The sequence below is a fragment of the Manduca sexta genome, chromosome 26 (assembly GCF_014839805.1).
Source record: "Manduca sexta isolate Smith_Timp_Sample1 chromosome 26, JHU_Msex_v1.0, whole genome shotgun sequence".
Taxonomy (NCBI): domain Eukaryota; kingdom Metazoa; phylum Arthropoda; class Insecta; order Lepidoptera; family Sphingidae; genus Manduca; species Manduca sexta.
In genome coordinates, this window is record NC_051140.1 from 12,593,555 (window position 1) to 12,619,007 (window position 25,453).

The window sequence follows — 25,453 nt, forward strand, 5'->3', positions numbered from 1 at the left end:
AGCAACATAGCCTAAAAAAATATTTAGAAAAAAGTGACACACACGCCATAATGTAAATTGCTTCTAGATTTTGGCGTTTGAGTTAAAAATTTACATTTTGATGTTATAAATTCGTTTGTAATGTACACATGAGACATTTAAAATGTCCCTAGTAAATATTGGTAAGATGCAACCAAATACCTATGTAGTACATAATGTAAAACAATCCTGTTCAAAAGTATTTAGGTTGGATCATAGGTATTGAAGCCATTTAATTCAGTTCATATAAAAGATATTGACGAAGTTTTCTTCATATTCATGGTGGTAAAATTGCAGTGGTGATGTGTACAAAATCTAATGAAAGTAGTGGTTAAATGGCAGTGGACGATCGTCGCCATAGTTGAAGTGTTCGTACGGACTAAGGTGTAATTGCTGGCTGTTGTTGCCTTCACATAAATGTTCAGGGTGTATGGCTTAGAGCTGTCATCGCAGAGGGAAACGTTTCTATCGTAACGTAATTTTTTTTCTGTCATTTATGCAATAATTTGTGCAAACATATTATATTTGTGTAGAGTCTTCTACCTCATAAAACCGAAATCCTTGCGTTAAAATTTTGTCATTGTAAACAAACAAGCTACGAAACAAGTCGGTTACAGAATATGGTTTTCATACAGTTTTATCAATGATTAAACAATTATACAATAAACGCAAAATTATATGTATATTTTGTCATTAATGTAAAAAGTTGTTATGAGGAAATTGTTTAGCAATTCATATTCCTTTCATAAGTTCAACATTCCCTACTTTTATAAAGAAATATTACATGTATATACAACATTACTGTATTATTAATACAAATTGATTATCAATTTTATTCAAACTTAGTTTATTGTAAAAAAAAATCAAAGGACTGTAATTGGTAATATCCACATATATATTTTTTTTTATATTTCAAACCTTTAATTTATGTTTTATTTTCAAATGATGTATGGAATATAATTTGGGTGTGTCTCTGTGATTACCTTATTTTAATATTAAAAATACTGCACCTTCATAAATTAATTTATAATGATAGTATGTAAACAAATTACTTAGACAACTGATATTGTGATATGCCCTTATTTAAAAAAATATAAATATTAAAATGAAGATGAAATATTTACTGGCAATATAGATTTTACAATGTTTCAAATAGGTCTATGTGAATGGTTTGCTCTTAGTCTATTCAAATCATATAATATTAATATCATACTAAAATTAACTAAGGATAATATTTTAACTGTCAAGTATAACATAAGGAAACCTATAGTTTTTTTTAATTACTATGATTGTATTAAGACAATACTATTATCTTAATTTTATCAGTCAGTCACTCATATTCTGTTGTGTACTATAATTTTGTGAGGCAATACCTATCTGGCTAGTTGTTCCCATTATAATGCTTTTTATTCTAGTGTATTTTATTTTTCTTCTATATTATATTTGTATGGGAAAGGCAATAGCCTCATAAGGAATGAGACTATGTGTTTATTGCTTGAATATTGAATTCCAATTATAATGCCATATAAATAAATCTAAAAAGAAATGTCCATTATAGAATAGGTTTATTTTTTTATAAAATATATAAAGTTTTGTTTATTTTATGTTTACTTTACCACTTTAATTTTTTTAAACATATTGGATATATTTTATTTGTCCAGTAATTAATTAAAATATAAATATTATATTTGCAATAATTGTATGCCATGAATTGAAGGAACTTTCTTATTATAATTACAAAGTATGATTTAGGTTACAAGGACATTAAGTCCTCTGTCTGTATCATATTTTTATCTTCCCTAAAAAGGGTGCAAACATGAAAGTAATGAATTGATTAGATCTAAATATATATCTGATCAGGTTTTTTTGACATTTTAGAGCATCTTTACATCCCTTAATGAATATACCATTTTTGTGTTTATATGTGATTATGGATTTTAATATATTCCTTGTAATCTTTATAACTAATTTTTTTAGGATGGCATTCTCTAGGTATATATTTTTTATTTTAGTTAATCTTTTAATTTGAAATGTATGTAGAACATACTTTGGAAAAGTGTGGTTTATATCAACCTTTCTTTTTTTCACACTTTTAATAATTTTTATAGCTGAATAATAATATAATGTCATTTATTCATTTAGTTAATTTGAAAACATTAGATACCAAGTGATTAGTGGTTTATTAATTTAGTTAGTTAACACAGATGCTCCTGGATAAGACCTTATTAGATAAAAACACACACACACAGTAAACTTTTACACATAGGGGTAGGTAGAGGTGCAAGTAGGGCACCCACTTTACACTAAATGTGTTCTGTCCCATGATAGGGTAGAGGTTGTGTCTATCATCATATCAGGCACAAATTCCTGATTCTGGGCTAATAGATATTGAACATTAGTATTTTCAGGTTACTCATGCCCATATGTTTCATAATAAAGTCTCTCAGGCAATGAATACAAATTACTTTTTATACTATCTTTTATTGCACTCAAGCATTCGAATCATGATAGGCTATAAATATGTTGAATCTAATTAATTCATATAACTGCATGCATATTATATAATTTTGTTAAGATTTAAAAATATATTTATTTTAGGCTAAACACTAGCAATGGCACAATATTTCCAAATTGTTGGACAAGGACATTCACTGACAATAGAAGATCTACAAAGATACTGCCCTAATATATGTTTAGATGGAATAATTGTAAATCAAGATGAACAGCAATATGGCCAACAACAGGTAAAAGTTTATGTCGAATACATTTAGATATGTGCTATTTTCTAACCTAATTTAATAATATAAAATATCTGGATAAACAAATTTATTTTTTATGATGATTACCCAATTAAGTGTTTTTGTAATATTAATGGTCACACATTTTCTGCTTGAGTACATCAGTATAAGCACTCTAAGGCTAAATAATAATTTCTGTAAAATATTTGAAAATGGGTAAGGATTAATTTAAATTAATTTAAATGTGCCTTTTTGTTCATAGTGTAAAAATACTTATGAAAATAATAATAATTATGAATAATTTTTAACTAAAGGAATATTGACACTTAATGTTGCTTAACTGGAATTAGTTATTGCATGAGGGCTAAAAAATACAGAAGTAATGTGATAAATGGTACTACATGTTTCTGACTAACATGTACAAGAAATTTATACCAACAATTGGAGTAGTGTTTTTTTATCTTATTACAGTTGTACATTTGTACTACAGAATAGTCAACAAATCCTTATTATATTTATTTAATTCAAGACTGCCATAAACAGCTCATCACAAATTATCTGTAATTTATAGTAAATTCTTAAACAATATGTTTATGAGCAGAATACTAAGGATGATAAAAATATTTTTTTCCTAGGTGGTGGTCCAACAAGCTGATCAGCCAAATGACATCATTGTTAGTGAGGGAGTACCTCAGCAATTGGTTGTTAGTGATGGCTTGCAATATCAACAGCAATATATTATTCGCCATGATCCACCTCAACCTCGTCCTGATTTCCAACAACAACCTCCACCCCAACAACCCCAGCAGCAACAGGCACAACAACAACAGCAACAGCAACAACAGCAGCAGCAGCAGCAGCAACAACAACAGCAACAACAACAGCAACAACAACAGCAACAGCAACAACAAGCATTACACAGACATCAGGTACATATTTTATTTATATATAACAAAAATAATTACCAAATATTTGGACCCATTTTACAATAATAGATAAATTCAATGTTTTGATAATATACACAACCTCATAATTGTTTGTATTCTGTTTGTCTTTGATAGACAGTTTTCACTATGGTAAAATATTACAATGCGTTGTCAGTTATTACATACACTGTTTTTCTGTGTTTATTGTCACACATTGACATGTAGGGTTTTTTCAAATGATGACAAGTTATTGTGTAGCATAAAGTTTGACAAATGGTTTATTTGTAGGTTTACTACACCTCTGATTTACCAGTGGATGCTCAGGTTGTGTTGCAACAGGCACAGCAGATCCTTGATGCATCTCTGATGCAACAGCAAACTCCACAACGTCCTCAACATGTATGTCCGATGACTAAATTGTGTATTACATTACTATGCACTTTTTAGGAGAACATATCATAAGGTTGTAGAATCTATAAAAATGATGCTTAGCATGATGTCACTTTTAACTTGGTTTTTTAATACTTTTATTTTAGCATTTGATTATTGTCTATTATTGTAAAAGACAGTGAAGTAATTTTGACAAAACAGTATAGAACACACAGTGAAATATGCAGTTAAACACTCACATAGATGTATTCATAGCCAGAATAAATTTTACATGTATGCAATAGGTTATTTTCCTCTCAGGTTTAGTATGTTATTTAAAAAAAATATATATTTGTGTAAATTAAACATAATCATTTAAAAAATGTGGCATTAATTAATACTTTATATATTAATAAGAAGAATTGTAATTAACAAACTCTGAAATAAGAAAATTCATACTACCTTTTTGGAAACCCCTTGTATACTGAGTTTATTATTCTTAAAGACAATACTATGCAACAAAATTGCAAAATTGAGAGTACATAAATCGTTTTTTATCCATCTTTTTGGAGCTGACCATACATTATTTAAAAGAAAGCACACAGCAATTACTGTTAAAATGTGGATGCTAGGCACTGAAATAGAGGTATGAGAATGGGACCTATAAAGTGACAATAATAACACCCCAAATTGATATAGCAGTACTATATCAATTTAGCACATAATGTATACAAATTACGAAAATGCCTATTATTGATATTATCAGATTATTCATTATTTTTAGGTGGGTGTATAAAAACTTTGTTTTTGAAAAAAAATTAAGGAACAAACCCTATAACCATAGGCACAATCGGAAAAAGAACAATTAATCACCCATTAAATTTAATTATACAAAAGTTAGCCTTGTTTTAATGTGATTTGGACCTATTTTTATTCAATTATCAGTAGTTGTTTTATATCAAAAAAATACTACTGTTTCTTTATCAGATATGCATAAACTAAAGGCACTTGTTAAACAGCAGTTTTTTTTTACATGGACATGGTTGAGTTTTAATTCACTTGGAGCATTCCACAGTCGAATACGAATAAATAGTCTATGAACTTTCTGTGATCATGTGGGACAATAAAAAATGCGCTTGGACGAAATTTAATCTACTTATTTATCTCGGTGTTAAATATTTACATTAAATCTCATATGGGTATTTTAAAATTATTTTTACTCTCTCTTCTATCAGGATTGTCTTGGAAACAATTCAATTTATTTACAGACATTTGTGGAAATCTAACAGTAATTTTCTTTTTAAAGCTCAGAAAACTTTTATCGTAATTTTGGCCTAACACTTTCTGTTTATTTTTATTGCACTAGGATATTGAAATGTGGTGATGTGGTGTAGAAATATATAATAGCAACAATCAAAGTTTAAGAGCGTAACATTACGCTTTTCCATGGAATGCTCCGCCTGTAAATAATAGTAATATTGGTCATAGTATTTCACCACAGTATAAAATGGAATGCTTTGCTTCTTGTCTGGTGCCTAGCCCTATTAACTTGAATATCTTGTAGACATTTAGCAGGCCTAACACATTTAACATGCATACTATTATTTGATGGATTCCTGGTATTGTAAGTGGGTTTAAATTACTCAATCTTTGTGAAAAAATTCTTAATGTGTAATAAATATAACTGAATATAGAAGAGGCAACTTAGGCTGCTGCTAGTCAGACGGACTACATGCCTACTAGGCTTATAATCTTAAAAAAATGTATGTGCATTTGTATTACTCAAGTGCACCAATTTGTCATACGACTTAATCTGACTGTGCGAAGTTGGTGTCAAAATCCGCATTTAATCCAATAAGATCACACATGCAGTCCGTCTGATAGAACTGTCAATTTGATTAAATTTGATTTCCTTAACAAATTATTGTTTGCCAGCAGCTAGTGAGTCCAGGACACGTTCTATCTCAGCCTACTGTCATACATCCTGCGCAACAACCGCCGCCACAGCCGCCGCCTCTTCCGCCTCAGCCGCAACATGCTCCTCAGCAATCTGTTAGTATCATTAAAAACGATAAGGCCATGACGGGCCATATTAAACGATATCTCCCAGAGATATTCTTACTTTAGGGCGTACTTTTTGCGATTTATTAAAAAGTAATAAGATATTCATGTTTCTCTTATTACTTATAGAAGACAATGCGATAAAAATCAATAAATTGTGTAAGTTCTAGAATTGTTCTCAACACGAAGTGGATGAAGGGCGGCTGTCGGATGTGCGTGATATTTTTTTATTGGACAAATACCATAGTTGTAGCATCTATATGAATAATATATCTACATGTGTACAAAACATTGCTACTATCAACTTAACAGCATCTAAATAAATCAACAGACAGACTGACACAATGAGACTATTAGAGAACCCTGAATAACTCATACAAGAATGCAAAACATTAATAGGTAACATCACTACTAAAAATTACAGCAATCTCAATCTCAACAACAACCGCTGTCGAGAGCATCGCCACAACTTATCCAGCATCTTCAACATCAGCAGCACCACCAACAAATCCACCTGCAACAACTGCAGCAACACCTGCAGCAGCAACAACACCAGCACATGCAGCCGCAACAGATACAGCATCAACAAGTCGTGATGCACGCGGCCTATATCAATCAAGCTGTAACTTTTTCTTACTTTCATACTTATTATTTTTTAAATGAATAAAAATTTATTAATATGGTTATTGGTTGGATTACATGCCATCAAGGAACGCAATTTTAGTTTCCTGTATTATATACAACATTCATTTTTGTAGAACTGACCTAACCATAAAGCTGAAACAACCAAATTAGATATTGGTATAAGGAAACACATATAAATATAAAAATGTGCAATGGATTGTGCTACTGATTCTCAACAAACTGATAACGGAATAAATTTGTTTAGATAGTGGACTCGGGTTTGTAATGTACTAAAAATAATGTGTATATTTAAATATCAAACCACCTATCAATTTTGCCTATTGGATTTGGTGTAATGATGTCATGTAATATCATTATGAACTACTTTTAGTAAACTGAACCTAGATTATTTTTTGTTAAATATGATATAATGTATAAGAGTAGATTTAAAGAGTCATGATTTCATAATATTAGTAGCATTTGCTTCCATCTTGCTGAAAAGGCTAGAGTTTCCATTATAAACACATTGCACAAAATGGTTCTTTTAGAATGATGAAATAATTTAGAATATCTATCGCCAATTTCCAGGGCACGGCAAATAGGGCCCCAACTCCAAGGTTGTTGAATCAGGCGCTAAGCGCGGGCGGCGGCATGGCGCTGGTGCGCTCGCCGGGCGTCGCGGCGGGCGGCGCGGCCGGCACGCCCGTGCGCAGCGTGCGTCCGCGCCGCCTCGCCACGCGCTCGCCGCTACCCAATGCACGTCTGCTCAACCCGCACCAGCAGCAGGTCAACTTTCCTTTACACCTCATGTTTCACTACAAACGACTTGTATTGGATACTAAATGACAATACTAACAGATTTCTGATCCATTAACAATATATCTTCATCATCAATGCTACACATAACTTCAATTACTGAGTATTGTCTAGTACTGCACTGCATACGTTTTTCGTAAACATCAAGGGGCAAGTCTGTGCCCAGAATTGACGCACCGATGCCGTCTGACCACAGATAGTGGTCGAATCTACCAAGAATAACTTTATAAGCATAATTTTAAAGCGACTTATTTTCGGTGGTATTGTTTTAGATACAACTTAATGTACATATTATGAATATGAATATTTGAACGTATTGTTTCCATGGCTAGTGTGGCGCGGGTTCGCCGGGCGTGTCGGCAGGCGTCGGTGGCGTCGGTGGCGTGGGCCCATCGAGCGCAGGCGGCGTGCAAGGACCGCGCGCGGTGCCGCCCCGCGTGCTCAACCCGCACGCGCATGCGCACTCCGCACACGCGTTGCACCGGCCGCCGCGTCCACGCACGCCACTGCACCAGCAAGTGCAGGTTAATAATTATATAAAATATTTCTTCAATTACTTTTTATTATTAAAGGCTTTTTCTTTATATTTCCGAGCGACAACCAGCCCGATCTATATCCCTCTAGGAGTATAAAGTTTCATAAAAATATATAACATGTATTCTGGGTTGATGGTGGTACATAAAATGTATTATGTACAATTTGACGAGATCCTTTTCGATAAGTTACAAACCTTAATTGTAACAGTACCAAATAGAAACGTCATTATTAACAAAAATTAAATCATCTATTTGTATCCAAACAATTAGGTTGATTATCCGATGAAGGCTGTGACCTAAGAAACCGTCCGCTCCTGAGCTTCATAGAATTTAATGGCATGTTGACGTAATGAGTCAGGCGACGAAAATTATTTTACGTCGACATCATGTATAAAAAGTGTAAAATACACTTTTTATAAATGATGTCGACGTAAAATAAACTATTTTTCCTCGACTCGCAATTCCGAGGAGTGTGGGCGCGGACTTAATATGCTCCACCTAAATTGTTGCTATATAGTTGATACTCCGTATTTATAGCTGAATAATTTCCAGTACTCTCTGAAATCATTAACAAACTAAATAAAAACTGAGGCATGTTGCAATAAGTCCAAATTATTCCCTTGGAATTTTGTTTTTGTACTTTACCAGTTTTTGGAGTTATAAGTGTATAAATCTTAAAATATTTGTGGCAGCACCCGCTCACGCAGACGCATCAACAGCACCAGCTGTCACAACATGTGATAAGTCAACAAGTTCATTCCCAGCAATTGAACCAACTTAAACATAACCACCATCAGGTATCTGCATTATTAAATGGAGATTATAATTCCTTTTTAAAACAGCTCAATTTAATATACCATATTATAAATGAAATATTGAAAAATATATATCATTTAAAGAATATAAATCCCACCAGCTTGAATAAAATTCTATAGTGGCATTTCATATTTACCCATATATTTATATTAATATTAATAATTTTTGTTTTCTTGCAGATCCTTAATCAACAGAACCAAACACACTCTCAGCCTACAAGAATAATAACACCACAGGGAACAATCGTCACCCAAAGCCTACAGTCCCAAATACCCCAACACGCAGTTGTGCAACAAAACCAAAATAATGGACCTCTACCTCAGCAGAATACAATCAGCACCATTCCGCAAAGAACGTCTCCCCACCCCCAGCAAATGCAACAACAAATAAAAAAGGTCGTAGTCCAGCCCAACAATGCTAACGATATGGATGATTTAGAAGAAAGTATAACGGCAGCAATAGTTCAAAAACACCCGGTAACTGAGAATATTAGTGCGCAGCCGCCGCAATCATTTCACGCGCCGGCGCCGACGATACGACAGAACCACCCCGCTGGACCCATCGCGCAGCACCAACAAATGACGTTCACCCCGCAGCATTATCAACAGCAACAACAACAAATAACCTATGAACAGCCCCACGCACAGCAGATGCCACAGACACTCACACAATTGCTAATGGAACCTGATAACGCGGAAGAAGAACGACAAGTATTAACATTTACAAACGGACAAAGAATTACACTAGCTGAATATAAAAGGTTACACCAAACACCACGGACACCTTTACAACAACAACAACAGCAACAACAGCAATCTAGGTAAAATTTCACAATTTGTCTATTACTACAAACAACTATATATGTATAAAAATGTAGCAGATGTGTCTGGCTACAGATTGCTAACTAAAATTATAACTGTTTAGAGGCCTATGCCATAAACAAAATTTCTAACAGGATACGCTCAATTAGCGGCGGCTCGCTTGTAAAAATACTTACTAACATTATGTTTACCATTGTAAAACACCTTTCCGTTACAGAGATAGCGGTCGACAGACATTAGTTAGAAGTAAAGAGCAGCAGAGGCCAGTGCAACGAGTACCGCCAATGCAAACTCAACAACAGGTTCCTCAGCATGGTGAGTACACCAGTACCGCCAAGTTAACATTATCTTCGACTCAATAAAATTATTTGTGTATTTCCATAATTATTTTCAGAAAACAATGAAGCTACAAGTGGGCCTTCAGAGCAGTCTTCAGAACCACAATCTGCCAAAATGTTGATATTTTTACAAAATGGAGAACAGAGACTAATTACATTTACACTGCCAAAAGAAAGTTGTACGCTTCAAGAAGTTCTTGAACAGGTATGTGCAGTTTCGTTACGATTTTATAATATTCATTAATTTAAGCAATTGTACATATACATACATACCATTTTTATTTTTTGTCAACAGGTCAATGTACCATTTTCAGAGGAGACTCATATCCAGTGTATGCAGAATACTAGTAGTGAAATTGATTACTTTGTATCAGTTGGTACAACTACTAGAATTGAAGAAATGTTGGAAAATCATCCGGTTAGTGTTCTTCTATATTAAGGATATTTTATAATGTTATTTATATTCCTTTCCAAAAGAATATTTGTTTTTATTTTTCACATTATAGACAGAAAGTTTTAATTGGTCTAGTCTTCCGAAAATAACATTTTTTTTTCTCATTTTATTTAATTCCAGATGTTACTGGGTGATATAAATAGTAGAAGTTCGCCAAATGTATCTCAACCTCAAAGTAGTGAAATGTCCACGCCGGAGAAAATTCAGTGTCCGGAAAATGGTTCGTTTCTAATTTTTTCAACTTTATATGACTGATACTCACCAAATGACTTGCAAACATTTTGGAATAACTTTTTATACAAGATCAATTACATATTGAAAGTTATATATGATTGTTGTTTATAGATGTTCTTTTTTTTTCACAGTAAATAATAGTCCTGATTCTCCCGGACAACGGTCTCCGCCGCCGCGTCACGTGGACGGTATGCTGGCTGTGTGTAAATCTTGTGGCTACACTGGATTCAACTTTAACAGATGTGAAAGGTCTGAATTAAACAAAAGTCGCAATTTAATACATTTTGTATTCAAAATAATATGTTGGCTGTGACGCCTACTATTATTATATTTTTAAGTCTAAAGTCCAGTATGGCGGCATATGCCAAGGGTAATATAAAAAAAAAAACTAAGGAAGTTCACACCACGCGTGTTATAATGTGGTTTATAGCAATGTTGTACAATGCATATGCTATATGTGATTTGTGATTCTTGTCGTGCTTTATTTTATTTTTTTTTATATTGTTTCAGGTGTAAAAGAGTATTTACTGAAGAGCCTAAAAGTGTACCAATACCTAGTAAAAAAGTAGAACAAAAGAAAAAGGAACCTGAAAAAACTATATTAGAAAAACAAAAGTGAGTGTTATTGTTTTACCACTCAATTGTAATTTATGTTTACAGTATCATAGAGACACCTGAAGATTCATTGTTGCACCAAACACATTTAATCAAAAAATCATCAAGTATTTGATTCGTCTTCGAAATATGTAAAAGAAACACCATCCAATATTTATTAATTCATCCATCCAGAAAATAAATAATTTAATGATACAAAGCGGGGCACAGTAGCTTACTAATACAGCAATCCGACATCCTTTCAATGTGTGCACGGTTTGATAAATATACATCATTGGATACTAATTTATTAACGTTTGACTACATTACCCAAACTACTATCCGTCTATAAATAATTGCATGGCTTATGATGCCCTATATTTTTTAATGGAAATAAAACTAATTTTCGGATTTTATCGCGGTTTTTTAAATTATGTTTATCTCTTGACGTTTTTAAGTCATGGGACGGACTAAGTTGTTGGTCGTACGAAAAATCTAAGTTCATGTCTACTTACATTTTAGAATTATATAATTTATTTCACTGTTGCCAGTCTGATCTTCCCAGAATGAGCTTATTTTAAAGTCTTTAGGCCGGTCTTTTAGGTTCCGAGTTAATTGAATGTAGAACAGGATTTCAGACTTTTACCACCAAGTCTTTAACCATCTTCTCTATTAAAATTTGGGTGCTTTTTATTTTCAATAACCTCGTGAATCGTCCTAGGTAGGAATCAATGTTTTTTGGCAAGGATTCGTGGCTTGTCTAATCGCAGATAATTATTGGAGCCTTCTTCCGAGTGTTCAGAAGAAAAACGAAGTCTACAGTCGCTGATTATCTGTGTCTAGACAAGCCAATAATCCTTACTAAAATATGAACTAACGCTCGTTATCTCTATATTTATTTATGTTTATTTATATATTTATATATCAATGCACCTACCTAGTTAATTACTACACCACCTAAGTTCTCGAAAGCCTTACACTGCAGAAGACCGAAGTTCATTCCTCGCCGCCGAGGACCTCCCCGCATTCCCCGTCCCCATGACCCTTCTAATAGTTCCGTCCCGAGTGCCGACGATTAAGGTAATGGTTAGATTGTTAGTTCGCTACGACTTCGCACATCCATAATCGTTAATGCCTCATCCTTTCCCGATGACCGTCCTGAGCCGAGGTTCGTAATCCGTTAGTGGATTGCCCTCAATATATTTGTTTAATTTTCAAGGTGCGAGCGTCTAAAGCGTTCACCCAAAAGCCCGGTGTGTTTATATGAGCCGACCCTTGCCTGGCTAACAAATGTAGGTTCTTGATAAAACAAACCTAAAGTTTACTGGGGGAATATTCCTGCAATAACAAGTCCACCTGTATATATTTGTATATGAAGTGCAAAAAACAACAAAATATCTTGCGAAATTTGACAATTGACCTAAATTTGATGTTGCCCACATCAGCCCATATGCATAATCTTGTTCTTATGTATAAATCTGATTATTCCACTACTAATTAGTTCCGTTATACGAGATATAGAAACTCTGTTATAAGGATTATTGTTATGAATATAATTTTCATCTCCGATAAGGCATGTAAAACTACCCTCTTATATTGTTTACCTATTCTTCTTAGACTTATGCATTCTAACCAGTTTTAAGCACTTTTTGTCAATATCAATAAAAATTTGGATACAATAAAATTTTAGAACCACTGAGTACTAAAAAGCGCCCTCCGTCAACTGTTACTAACATTCATTACGAGCCTTGTTGGGCTATAATGTTTAACTCGAATTTTTTATTACAGTGCATGCAGTGAAGGTATTAAACTTAATTTATTAAAGACTACAATGAAGACATATAATAAGACAGTAAGTTCCCATTATAAATTTTATACTTATGTCAATATGTAATAACATCACTATGAACATGATTACTGTAAAATAAATTTCATCTAAAATATTGGCTTTAAGAATAAAACTATAAAGAATATGTTTGTTCAATGAAGACAAAATATTAGAAGTGCTTAAAATTATGAAAGATTTACTCATGAATAAAAATAATTCTTGATAATAGATAAATTTGTCTTATACAAATGTTGGGCATATACATCATAATTTATGTTTATTTCATAAAATGAAAAATTCATTTTTTTAAACAAAGAAAGAATATGCTGCATGAACTTATCAACTGTAATGTTTTTATGTTTAGCCAGTACAAGAGAAAAAACCAACAAGAGTAAGAAAACCAAGAGGCAAACAGCCCGACCCAGAGCCCGTGATATTGACCCTTAGTTCAGACGAAGAAGACTCAAATAGTTCAATGATGAGTAATCAGGTAAATATTGCAAAATATTATCACACATTACAGTAAAAAATTATTAAAGAATTATTGTTTGCATATACATATATAAATAGTGATGAATAACTGTTCGAGCATCTGTTAGTATTCCTTTTTCTACTTGTCATTATAATTCTCATTTCGTTTTATGTTAGACTACTGATCAAATTGCAAATTCATCAAATTGTGCTTGCTCTCTTGGAACTGCGCGAATTCTAATTATGTAGTTACTACTACATTTAAAAAAAAATATTTTATATTTTTAGAATGAATCAATTAGTATGAAAGAGCCCTCGCTAAGTGAGATTGAAGGCGGCACACCAGACAGCGGTATTGGACTTGACCAAATGGACGGTAAGTAACTTTTATAAAAAAACTAGCTTTTGCTCGCGGCTTCGCCCACGTGTAGGCCTTTTCCGGGATAAAAGTCCCACTATATATTTTCCCGGGATAGTAGCCTATAACCTTCCCAGGGTCTTATACTATCTCCACACCAAATTTTGCTTTCTTATACCACGTCATATGTCACGTCCGGACATAGGATACTTTTTTACGATTCTGATTCTAAGCTACCTCCACCAATTTTCAGCCAAATCGGTTCATCCGTTCTTGAGTTATAAATAGTGTAACTAACACCACTTTCTTTTAAATATATAGATATATAAATTCTTAAACTTCAAAAAATATATATAGAAGAGTGTATCATTATCAAAGGAAAACAATCGGCATACAGAAGCTTAAAATTGAATTGTATTATAATTCAGTTTGAATCTAGACATATTTAACGGAACATCGCAGATGAGAAAATACACTCAGTCTTAAATAAATGTATATGCGGAATATCTTTTTGTTATCATATACATTTATTTGGAGCTCTGACCTTTAATGTGCGTGAATCTGTAAATTGGTCAATATTAGAATCATCAGATGATAAAACAAATTTTGCATGATTTTCGATATTAATTTAAAAGAATCATAACGAAAATAAATATCTACTCATCTATCTTCCTACTAGTGATGTTGCGGATATCCGTATCCGCAGACATTCAAGGGAGAAGAAATAGTAAGTATCCGTTAATTATTCGACGGATTTTTAACGGATCTTTTAACGTATGCATTTTCAATACTTAGATATAATTCTATACAGACTTATTTTATGTTCCCTGAAAACCTATTAGATTTTCAGTAAATTTTAAATAAGCTTGTATATAGGTGATTAGCAGTGAAATATTATTGAAGTCCATTCTATTAATATTTATTTCTTAAAATCAAATATTTGTCACTTTTATATTGCAAACATTTATCGTAGCGAGTTATCATACGGATACCGCACCGACATTGATTGAGTAATAAAGTTAGGATTCGTATTCGCGGATATACTTTATTTAAGACTTCGAGATTAAAATCTGAAGATGCAACGAAGCGGTAGGTCGGTATAGAAACTTAAGTGTTTTGTGTTTTGGAACCTGAGTGCCGTGACTATTACGCCAAAGTGCGTTACTCTGCGATAGTTTGGTAAGTATAACGGTCTATGGTATTCATGTAAGTTATAGATTCGACTTCTATTGGTCGCCGACGGCTTTATTGGTGTAGTTTTTTTTTTTTACCTTACAACTTACTTATAAATGTATGGAAATATGATCAGGAAAGTGTACGTTTTCTTTCTTCTTTCTTTCTTGTTGAAAGTGTTAAACCATTTTCACACAGCCCCCTGCTTCCGGACCGACTACTGGATCGTGGTAGGTATTTGAGATATAATTGAATTTCAGGCCATGACGTATACTACCTACCATATAAAAAAAAAAACATGTTACATCAATAGAAGCGTAATTAAATATTGACTTTTTAGTGAAAAAATTAAAAATATTACAAACGACGAACATAGTGCTAGTACCATAAAAAACAGGTAAATAAAAAGAACTAAAGCATAAATAAAAATGTATTAAAGAGGATATTCCAACTTTGGCGTCCAACGGCAACGCTTTTTTCGCCTTTTCCCTTTCTTTCTCTCACCAGAGATCATCAAGCTCCATGGGCTAATCAATGACAGCACATCTCAGATGAGAGGTTTGGAACAGCTCCATTTTTTTCTGCGATAGCAAATTAGACGTTTTCCTCCTCCAGGAAAAGTGTCTTATACCCTCCCAGGGAAACCCCAATCACCCCAATTTCAACCTGGTGCGAAACGATCCCACTAGTAGCCCTAAAGGAGAGACGCAGGGCCATAGCTAAACTTGAATTTAAGGTAGGGCAGCTGTGGTTACAGCTAGGGCGGAAGTAAAAATGTTACTAGATCTGATCTGGTCAATCGATTTTTGGCTTTCTTGCCTTGTGAATATGAATGAGTCATGTTAATACTTGCGTAATTGTTAGGGTAATATACAGATTATAACAAAGTTCCCTTAAATCTCGAAAGGAGGTTATTCTACCCATCAATACGAATAACTCTTACTATGTATGGGACCAATTTCCAAATTGTGAAATAAAAAACCCGCTGCTCCATATATTTTGATAGAGTAGTTATGTATAATTTAGTTGATTATTAAGGTAGGGCATTGCCCCCACAATGCCCCCCCCCCCCAGCTACGGCCCTGGAGAGACGCTAGTTTATTTTAAGAGGTCCCTGCATTGCATACCTCTAGATCCACCTGAAATCTTGAGAAACATTGAGGCTTTAGTTTACAGGCTTGTCATGACATCAGACGATCACTCTGATCTTAATCTATCTCTAACCCTGTAAAGAGCTTCGCTCCAACGAACTAACCTTATTACTCAGTATGGGGGAGTCTTATCTTTCTGGCGGGCGTCCTTAACGCCAAGAATGCTCTGGAACTGCAACTCGATCAACGGTAGAGGTGCAATGCTATAGAGTTGTCTTGACGAAATTGAAATTACCATTTTGGTTCCTTCTGAACCTACCCATTATAGCTAAATTGAAGACAACTGCATACTCGACAGTCTCGACATAGCACTTGAAAAGAACGTACGTTCTTTGCAGGTGCTACAACAGTTAGACTCAGACCGCAGACCTATTATATTAAATTTAGTTTCCAAAAACGGTCCCGCAGACCCGATAAGGGTGGAAACGAATTGGCGCCATTAGGACACCAAGCTCGCTGACACCTTATCCCTTGATCTTTCTGCGGTCCCAACCAACAACTTGACTCGTATAGAAACGACGGACGCGATTCGTTCCTTCACCAACCACCTGCACACGTCTTGAGCAAAAGCTCCGAGAGGGTGCCGGAGATTGTTCACAATCAATAGCAACTTCCCGACGACGTGCGGTGAGTGGTGAGGATGCGAAAACTGCGAAAAATGCTTCACTCAAAGCTACGCGGCTAATCCCATCCTTTAACCACAACATCTTGCGCGCTACCTCCAACGTGAGGACAAACGTCGTGTAGCGGTACAATTAGTATACATACCGCCATCTCGTCAACATCAGCGGAACTTCGAGAAGACCTATGTGGTATTGACACACTATAGTGATTGATCGCATAGCAATCATGCAAGATGACGACAGACGATCCTAGATTACGCTTGCACAATTTGAGCGACGCGTTGAATATATACCACCTCCGAATAGGTACTGTTGGAGGGGCCGCGGCCGGTCAGGCGCAACACCTGCCTGACTGGAAATCTTCCCCTTCCATAGAGGAACGCAACCATCTGTTCTTCTACTGTGGCGTTCACCTTTACGCCGCTAAAGTCGCAGTAATGAGGTCGTCGATTCGAGATGGGATAATCGTTATATCGGAACTCGAACCAATCCATACCTCCGCCTAATCGTTCGAATCAACGTCCGGTGTTTGATGACGACGAGAAAGCGGAATTGTTGATCGAAATCTCCATCCTGGAGTCTCAATGTACTCTCACAAACATTCCCATAAACCACGACCATCTTGTTGCGATTAATAGTTTTGTGGAAAGTAGGAACGCGATCCCCCCGCCGCGCCGCCTATTTCGCGATCGATGCCCGTCGTTGACCTTCTTGCACCGGTAACTATCGAAGAAGTCACCTCTCTGATAAAGGCACTCTATAGATGTAATAACCCCTGGGGCGATATGATCTCTCCTAAATTAATTAAAACGCTCGCGGAGCATTTAGTTACAATTTTCGCTGCCATCTATAGCGCAGCCTTTCAAAACTGCATCTTTTCTGAGACCTGGAAAGGGGCACTTGTGATAGGGATCCACAAGCCGAGTAAACCCGCATTCGATCGACGGATCGAATCCCTTATTATCGATAAGTACACATAAAAACACGGTACATCTCTATGGTAGAGGTATATTATACACTATTTTTTTTTATGTTGCTGTTCTTTTATTTATTACAGAAAAAATCTTCTTTCTTTAATTCTTACATTAGATAATTATTATTTACAAAAAACCCTGGTTATACCGATTTAAGTCGATTATTTATATCGATTATAGCGGTACCGATAGAAATGCCAATTTGGCTGTATAGCATTGTACCTTTATACTCTACTGTAAACTACACTAAAAATGTCTACTGTAACCAAAAATGTGGTGCTTTGAAGTATTTGTTGTTTATTGCTTAATTTAGTATTAAAAAGATCAATTAATTAGTAAAAATGTCTGCAAATCGTCATAAATTTGATAAAGGTACGCTACATTTTAACCTTAAAATAAATATTGCATTTCTAAATCCTTCAATGCCGTTACGATCTTTTGTCGTGCATTTTATAATTTGTACTAACTTATAATTACATTTTGTGACAAAGTCTACGCTCAGGCCTTTATTTAGAATGTGAATAAGTATTTTACAACAATAAAATGTCCGGCGGGTTCTTCTGGTGAATTTTTTTACGCAAAGTCTGATATTTACCGTGATAGCGAAACCACAAATCTCAATTGGAAACTATTACGAATAACGTCCATTACAAACAAATAATTTGAGTAATAATGCGTAAAAAGATATAAATGTACAGAGAATATAGCTTACGCCTTTGGAGAATAGTGATTACAATCTTATCAGTATCATCCAAATGCGTTATAGTAACCTCTTATAGTTAATAAGTAAAAGGAATGAATTTTTTTTTTTTATTCTTTAGCACTATGACAATTCATATTTTTATATAATTAATCGGCAATAACATATTATATTTTCTAATTGTTGTTTAATACAAATCTGTTCATCAGTTTCTAGGTTTTCTTCTAACAAACATGCAAATATCTTCTCAAAATTTTGCATTTAAAATATTAATAATATTACTTTCTGCTTACTGTTAGTCATGTGTGAATGTCTTTTCCCAAACAACAGTCCCATTGAACGGGACATTTGTCTGAAATAAAAAGTAATCTATAATAGATTATTTAAATTATATGAAATTACTAAATAACCATGATATAAATCTTTGCTTTTGTAAATTTCTTCCCGTAAACAAAAATTACACAGGTATTGTGTATTTTTCCAAAACAAAAGATAACTGTTATATGTTAATACAGCATATTATGGCCCATTTGTGTGTCAAATTTCTACCATTGCATTGACATTAATAATATTACTGGCATCTATATATTAATGGTTTCAAACCAGTTTTATGACATACTAGACTTTGCTCACAGCTTCGCCCATATGACAATTTTTTTTCAAACATCATGGCATTAAACATCTTGATGGATATGCATTCAATGTCTTATTGATTATTGTGTTATTCAATTATAAGTAATCTTGGTATTGTTTATAGGTAATTTTTATGATTTAAGAATTTTACCTTCACTGGAACCAACTTGCCTGTACAAAACAATCATTAATAAAATATATTATATATCATAAATTTGGATTTTAGTTTCTCAGTTTTCAATAAAAACACTTTATAATTTATTTGAAATTTATTTGTTTCCTCACAATTAAAATGAAATATTTACCTTAACAATAATATTTATATTCTTGATTATCCAAATGAAAAGAAGAGTAATTTTGCTGCTTGTTGTATATCAAATATTTATTTTAAATTAACAAATCCTTTTATAATGTTCATCTTATACACAAAAAGTACAGGTTGATATTAATACACTTTTTAATTTTAATATTTATCTGTGTCATTATCCCTAAGAACATTTACTGTAATATAAAGTATGCTACGTTGTTTCGTCCATTTCTTCTTTCCATCTCGATATCCTACATATAATCATGCCAAAGTGGTCCATGTAAATGTGTTGCATTCAGGGATCACTTTTACAAGTCGCCACAAATCGGATACTCGATTTAGCATCAAGTGCAGTGTGGTGAAGTCCCTTTGCGAAGCCTGTATTAAAATAAAAACTAGGTAAAGCAATGACACTTTAACTTGATATTAAAACCAAAATGTTTGTTTCAGATTGCAGTAGGGAAGGAATCAGCCCAAGTTCTTTACAAGGAATTGTTACATCTCTTAATTGTCGGACAATCAGAATTGGTTCATACAGATATACACCTACAGAAAAGGTACAATATATAAAAACATATTGAATATGGGATATGCAAGAATGAATGTATTTTATTATTCACAGTTTAATTTGATTGCTTCTTTAATAATATTTTAAAAACCTAAGTAGTTGCATAGATTAACAATTCGAAACGAAAACAATCTACCCATAAACTTATTCCTATAATGTATCCTAAGTCTTGAAACATAATAAAAAATTATTTTCTTACAATTATTAATATGTTATGTGATTTGCAGGTATACATATCATCCAGAGGCATAAAAATAGTTGCACCATCATTGAAAAATGAGTCCAAAGAGGTTGCTCTTCAGATACAGTTAAAAGAAGTAGTGAAACTATTAGTGCATTTTGGCAAAGGATTACCAGTGATATTTTTATACACAATGAGTAAATGCAGTAACTACATAAGGAAAGCACTGGATATGGTAGAAGATGGAGGTGATTACATAATATAATCTTATAGTTTCTGTCCTAAATCATGTGGTTATTTTTTTTATTTCTTTTGTGCAGGGCCTTACTACAATCCAATGTCAAAAATCGATCCATATAAAAGGATAACGCTATTACCAGACTCTATCCCCGACGACGCTAAATTGGCATTAAAAACATTATTTGGAAAACTGATGGATGAGTTAAACTCTCGAGAAGCAAATGAACTTTTAGTAAGGACATGTCCTAAAGAAAGCAATAATGTCACAAAAATGACTACTAGGTCTTTAAGTGCTTCCACTACAGCAACTAAGAGGTAATTGTTGAGGTTCTTTTGTAAGAGAGTTCTAAATTTTCAAAATAATATATTGTCATGCTTCCTCACGCATGGAAGTTTAAACATATAAAATACCAAATATTATTAAGATCAAGTTCATTAGTATTACTTCAATGATAAAATTACAAACCAATATATTTATTTATCAGTGGTAATTGTCCTTTGAACTCTGTTATTTTAAGAATCTATATAAAATGTGTTATATGGTTATATAATATTCATCATATAATTATACCATCCTTTCAGCTCAAATCCTGCTGAAATAAGACAAATATTAATTTACCCACCTGGGAAAGGCGGTATTCCTATCAACACAGAAGATTATATGTGTCTAGCTCAAGATCAGTTTTTAAATGATGTCATTATAGATTTTTATCTAAAATATTTGGTTCATGAAATGTTCTCAAATAGCCAGAGAGAAAAGACTCATATTTTTAGTACCTTCTTTTATAAAAGGCTCACTACCAAACCTAGCAAAGTGAATAGAAGTTCAAATCCTCACGAGTGGGATAGCAGTTTAACTCCAGCCCAAAAGAGGCATGCTCGGGTAAAAACCTGGACAAAAAATGTTAATATTTTTGACAAAGATTTTATTGTAGTTCCTATTAATGAGAATTGCCATTGGTTTGTGGCTATTATTTGTTTTCCCAGTTTAGATGGATGTAGAAGTATGGTAGACAATCGCACTGTTACACCACAAGAAATAAAAAAGAAAGGTACTTTCATAAATTATTTTCTGAATATGTTTATAGATCATATTAATTAATTAATATTTTTTACTTCTTTACACAACTTATGTATTTGAATGGTTGCAGAACGAAGATCATCTATGCAAATAGGTAATACAACAATAACACCACTAACTAAACAGGAACAACTTACTCTTAGCTGTGATTCTGATAATTTAAGTGAGCGTGATGAAGCTGAAGCAGAGGTATAATTTTGAATATCCTGTAGTTAGAATAAATCTTGGTTATTATTTACCAAACATTAAAAATATGGCTAATTTCAGGAGAGTGATTTGGATATGCAATGTGATTCAGATGAGGATGAACCTGAAAAGAGTCCTGTTGAAAAGAAAGTAGAGGAAAATATTATTAGAAAAAACGAACCCATTAAACAGTTAGTTTCATTTTATTTTCTTTTTGTAATAACACAAATTTATCCGTCATATACATAACAAAGGTGTTGTTTATTTTGTTTCAGACCATGTATATTGATATTTGATTCTCTCGCGGGTGCGTCGAGATCTCGTGTCGTAGCCACTTTACGAGATTATCTTACGTGTGAACATCAAGCAAAGGTGAGGCACCCATTGGATAATTTATGAATGGCATAAGAAATAAGTTTAATAAATTCAATGTTATCTCTTTACAGGTAGCCCAGACGAAGATTTTTAATAAAGATAACATTAAAGGCAGCTGTCCAAAAATTCCGCAACAAAATAATTTTACAGACTGTGGTTTATATTTGTTGCAATATGTTGAACAGTTTTTTAAGGTAAAAAGTGTGTGTCAGCTATGACACACTACTGGTTTACTCCTTAAGTACGATTGCCTTAATATAATTCACATGCATGGACAAAAGTCTTGATACATAGTTAAGTGGTGTGATAAAATAAAGTTATCTTATAAACACACTTGTTTGATCAGCATTAAAACATAGTATACATTATACTGATCTAACCCTCCACTACTTTCACAATTTCACTTCAAAGGCTAGTTGCTATTATACCCTAGAGACTTTAATGAAGGTGACCCTTGAACCGTTAAACACTTTTTGGGCAACATTTCAACACCTACGCAAACAAAATTTTATTTTCTACTTTCTAAAAAAATATCACAGGATTGGATCTCAAAGAATAGGTTAGAAATATAAACTCAAGGTGAAAGGTGTGCAAGTAAATTTCCACAGAAAAATATTATTTTTTTCAGTTAACACATGCATTAATTTCACTCATAATATTTTCGTACCACGGGCTTTGTATAAAAATTGATTCTAATGGAGTAATCTCTGAAAAAAAAATGTTCTAAACCATTATAAATAAAACCGTAATATTTTTTAATAATTATTTCAGGACCCAGTTATGGATTATAGTCTCCCGATTAAACAGTTAGCAAATTGGTTTGATGAAATAGTTGTTACTCGCAAAAGGGAAGAGATCTCAAATTTATTAAAAAGTTTAATGCACAAATATAATCCAGATTCGCATTTAACTTTACCTGATATAACATTCCCTACATTAAATGGTAAGCATCACTCAAAATAATTACATTACATCAGAATGCGTCACTTGTACCCGAAATGCTTGTCTCAATTGTAGAAGTTTACAAAAAGTGAAGAAAACGAAAATATGAAAATTACAACTATGACAGTAGAGAAATTCAGTTGGCTAATTTAAGTGCAAAGTATTCTTTAAGTACTGACCCATCATCAGATTTGGTTATTCTCAATATCATAATAGGCATCATAATCATATAATAGAAGTATCAAAATGTAATCAAATAGAAATATGATTTTTAAAATCATTATCAGTCGCAGGATGTCCACTGCTGAACATGGGCCTCCCCCAAAGCTTTCCAGATCAACATATTGGATTTTTTAAATTAAAACACTTAATTTTATTTTGTAGAAAAAATGCATCCTCACACTTGAATTGTGCCAATATCTTTGAATGCTAGTTGAACTATTATTGATAGATAACTTAATTTATATGGCTTTAAATATTATGTTCATAGGTAAATTAATAGAATCAGATGATCAACAAGATGAAGGTTCTGAAGGTGATAAGGCTAATTCAAGTTCCAGCAAACCACTAAAGTCTGAGGGCAAAGAGTCTGAAGTACAAACCCTGACATTTGTAAAACAGATTCCTGGTGCTGATATTCTAGTGAAACGCAATTTCTCGGATTCTCCTGACACCATACAAGTGCGAAAGACTATCAGACTCTCGAGTGATTCAGAGAACAGATCTATGGTTCAAATCAAACAAGAATTATTCAAGAAAAATGACAGCGAAAATCAAATTTTGATACCTATAAAGTTACAAGCCAGTGACTTAGTTAAAGACATTCAAAACACTTTAATAGTTAATAAGAATAATAAAAATATGGGTGATAAAAAACATGGTGTACATAATCAGAATGTATCTGCTATAAACTGTATTCGACAAAATGTTGGCGAGAGTGATACTTCATTCCTTAAATCACGAAGGGTAAATAAACTTGAAGATATAATGAGTGAATCTAATAAAAAGTTTAAGAGGAATGAATGTTGAAAGTGGCTGCCTGTCCATACTGTGTCTATTAAATTATGTTTATTTTATGTATAGTTGTTTTATGGACTTGTAAATATTAGGAGGTAAATACTATTAACATTGTGTATTTAATACTGTAACTATTTTATAAAATAATTGTAAAGATTTTAAAATTTACTTGTGTATCATACTAGCTTCCACGAAATACAAAACTGAAAGTAATGAAATACAAGACTCATACTTTATTGTGTAATGATCTTAATTATAATATCACCCTATAAACATAATGTTCAGGAAAGTGCAGTGGCGTAGCGTAGTTAGGTCGGCCCGCCCCGCGCGGCACCTTTACATGGGCGGCAAATTGTGTAAAAAAATAAAAACTTAAGAAATTGAAAATCGTCGTTTCATAATATGTATGTGTCTTTAGTAAATTATAAAACACCCTAGGCACAATTTATGAGCCATGGCTAATGAGCATATACATTTTATAATAAAAATCATAGTGCTACTAGGTTTCACTCGCGGGTTCGCCCGTTTGAAATACCTTTCCCATTAGAGAAGTCTCTAAAACACTACGACGCCAGCGCCGTCTATTTAAAATATTAAAATATCACATTTCTTATGGCAACAATTTACCGGGATGAATCGTACTTACATTATTGACTGCATCGGTGACATAGTTGTAATAAATGCGCGGTAGGACAGCGCTCTGAGGTCCTGGGTTCGAATCCCGGGTCGAGCAGTGATATCTGGGTTTTTCTGCTCAATATCAGCCCGGAGGAATTGGTGCCCGATAAGGCGATAGGCTCGCCGCCTATCATATCACGGGTCGGAACACACTTGGCGATCAGTGGGTGCCCTGGTTGCGCCTCTGCATACCCCTTCGGGATAAATGCGTGATGTGTGTATGGGTTTACCCGCGTGGTAAATTTTAATCAAATCTATTTAATTGTTTTTACGTTTACTTTAACAGACACCCAAACATTTTCACAAACTTTATTATAAGACTTAAGATATACAGGGTTATTTGATAAACATCAGCAACCTCGCAGGACTAGATAGCTTACATCATAATCAGCAATGTTTGTTCTATGATTTTTGACATAACTACATTAATATGAATTGCTCGCAGGGTTATATTTATGAGATATTTTGATACCCTAGGAAATAATAAAATATTGAACTGCATTTTACCCCGGAAAACTCACGCGGGCGAAGCCGCGAACTAAGTATATAATAAAAAAAATAAGTAGAGCAACTATCAAGATGAGTAAAAAAAAATGCTTGTATTCTCTTTGAAAAATACGCC

At 33.5% G+C, this 25,453-nt stretch overlaps 1 protein-coding gene across 8 annotated transcripts; it reads left to right on the forward strand.

Moving 5' to 3' along the window:
• Nucleotides 1-12: 12 nt before the first annotated feature.
• Nucleotides 13-24,389, forward strand: LOC115444647 (putative mediator of RNA polymerase II transcription subunit 26). 8 transcript variants are annotated; one of them, XM_030170500.1, is made up of 29 exons: nucleotides 13-161; nucleotides 2,617-2,762; nucleotides 3,392-3,685; nucleotides 3,971-4,081; nucleotides 5,987-6,103; nucleotides 6,537-6,734; nucleotides 7,325-7,522; nucleotides 7,885-8,076; nucleotides 8,781-8,885; nucleotides 9,084-9,724; nucleotides 9,943-10,040; nucleotides 10,120-10,268; nucleotides 10,359-10,481; nucleotides 10,638-10,737; nucleotides 10,883-11,000; nucleotides 11,262-11,366; nucleotides 13,134-13,197; nucleotides 13,538-13,663; nucleotides 13,933-14,020; nucleotides 20,014-20,120; nucleotides 20,359-20,560; nucleotides 20,633-20,867; nucleotides 21,135-21,604; nucleotides 21,704-21,822; nucleotides 21,901-22,010; nucleotides 22,095-22,191; nucleotides 22,266-22,388; nucleotides 22,966-23,137; nucleotides 23,627-24,389. In XM_030170500.1, the coding sequence occupies exons 2-29, from the start codon at nucleotides 2,631-2,633 to the stop codon at nucleotides 24,163-24,165; spliced, it is 5,133 nt and encodes a 1,710-aa protein (XP_030026360.1). In that variant the 5' UTR covers nucleotides 13-161; nucleotides 2,617-2,630; the 3' UTR covers nucleotides 24,166-24,389. The 8 variants fall into 8 exon arrangements, with proteins under 8 accessions (XP_030026360.1, XP_030026362.1, XP_030026365.1 ...); XM_030170502.1 differs by having other exon boundaries at nucleotides 5,990-6,103; nucleotides 23,627-24,165; XM_030170501.2 differs by lacking the exon at nucleotides 13-161 and adding an exon at nucleotides 208-493 and having other exon boundaries at nucleotides 23,627-24,165.
• The last annotated feature ends 1,064 nt before the right edge of the window (nucleotides 24,390-25,453 follow it).

Excerpts from the sequence above, each read along its gene's own strand:
- LOC115444647 (XM_030170500.1), top strand. The coding sequence starts at position 2,631 with ATGGCACAATATTTCCAAATTGTTGGACAAGGACATTCACTGACAATA. Across the intron at positions 2,763-3,391 it reads AGCAATATGGCCAACAACAG|GTGGTGGTCCAACAAGCTGA; the intron begins GTAAAAGTTTAT and ends TTTTTTTCCTAG. Across the intron at positions 21,823-21,900 it reads GTGATGAAGCTGAAGCAGAG|GAGAGTGATTTGGATATGCA; the intron begins GTATAATTTTGA and ends GGCTAATTTCAG.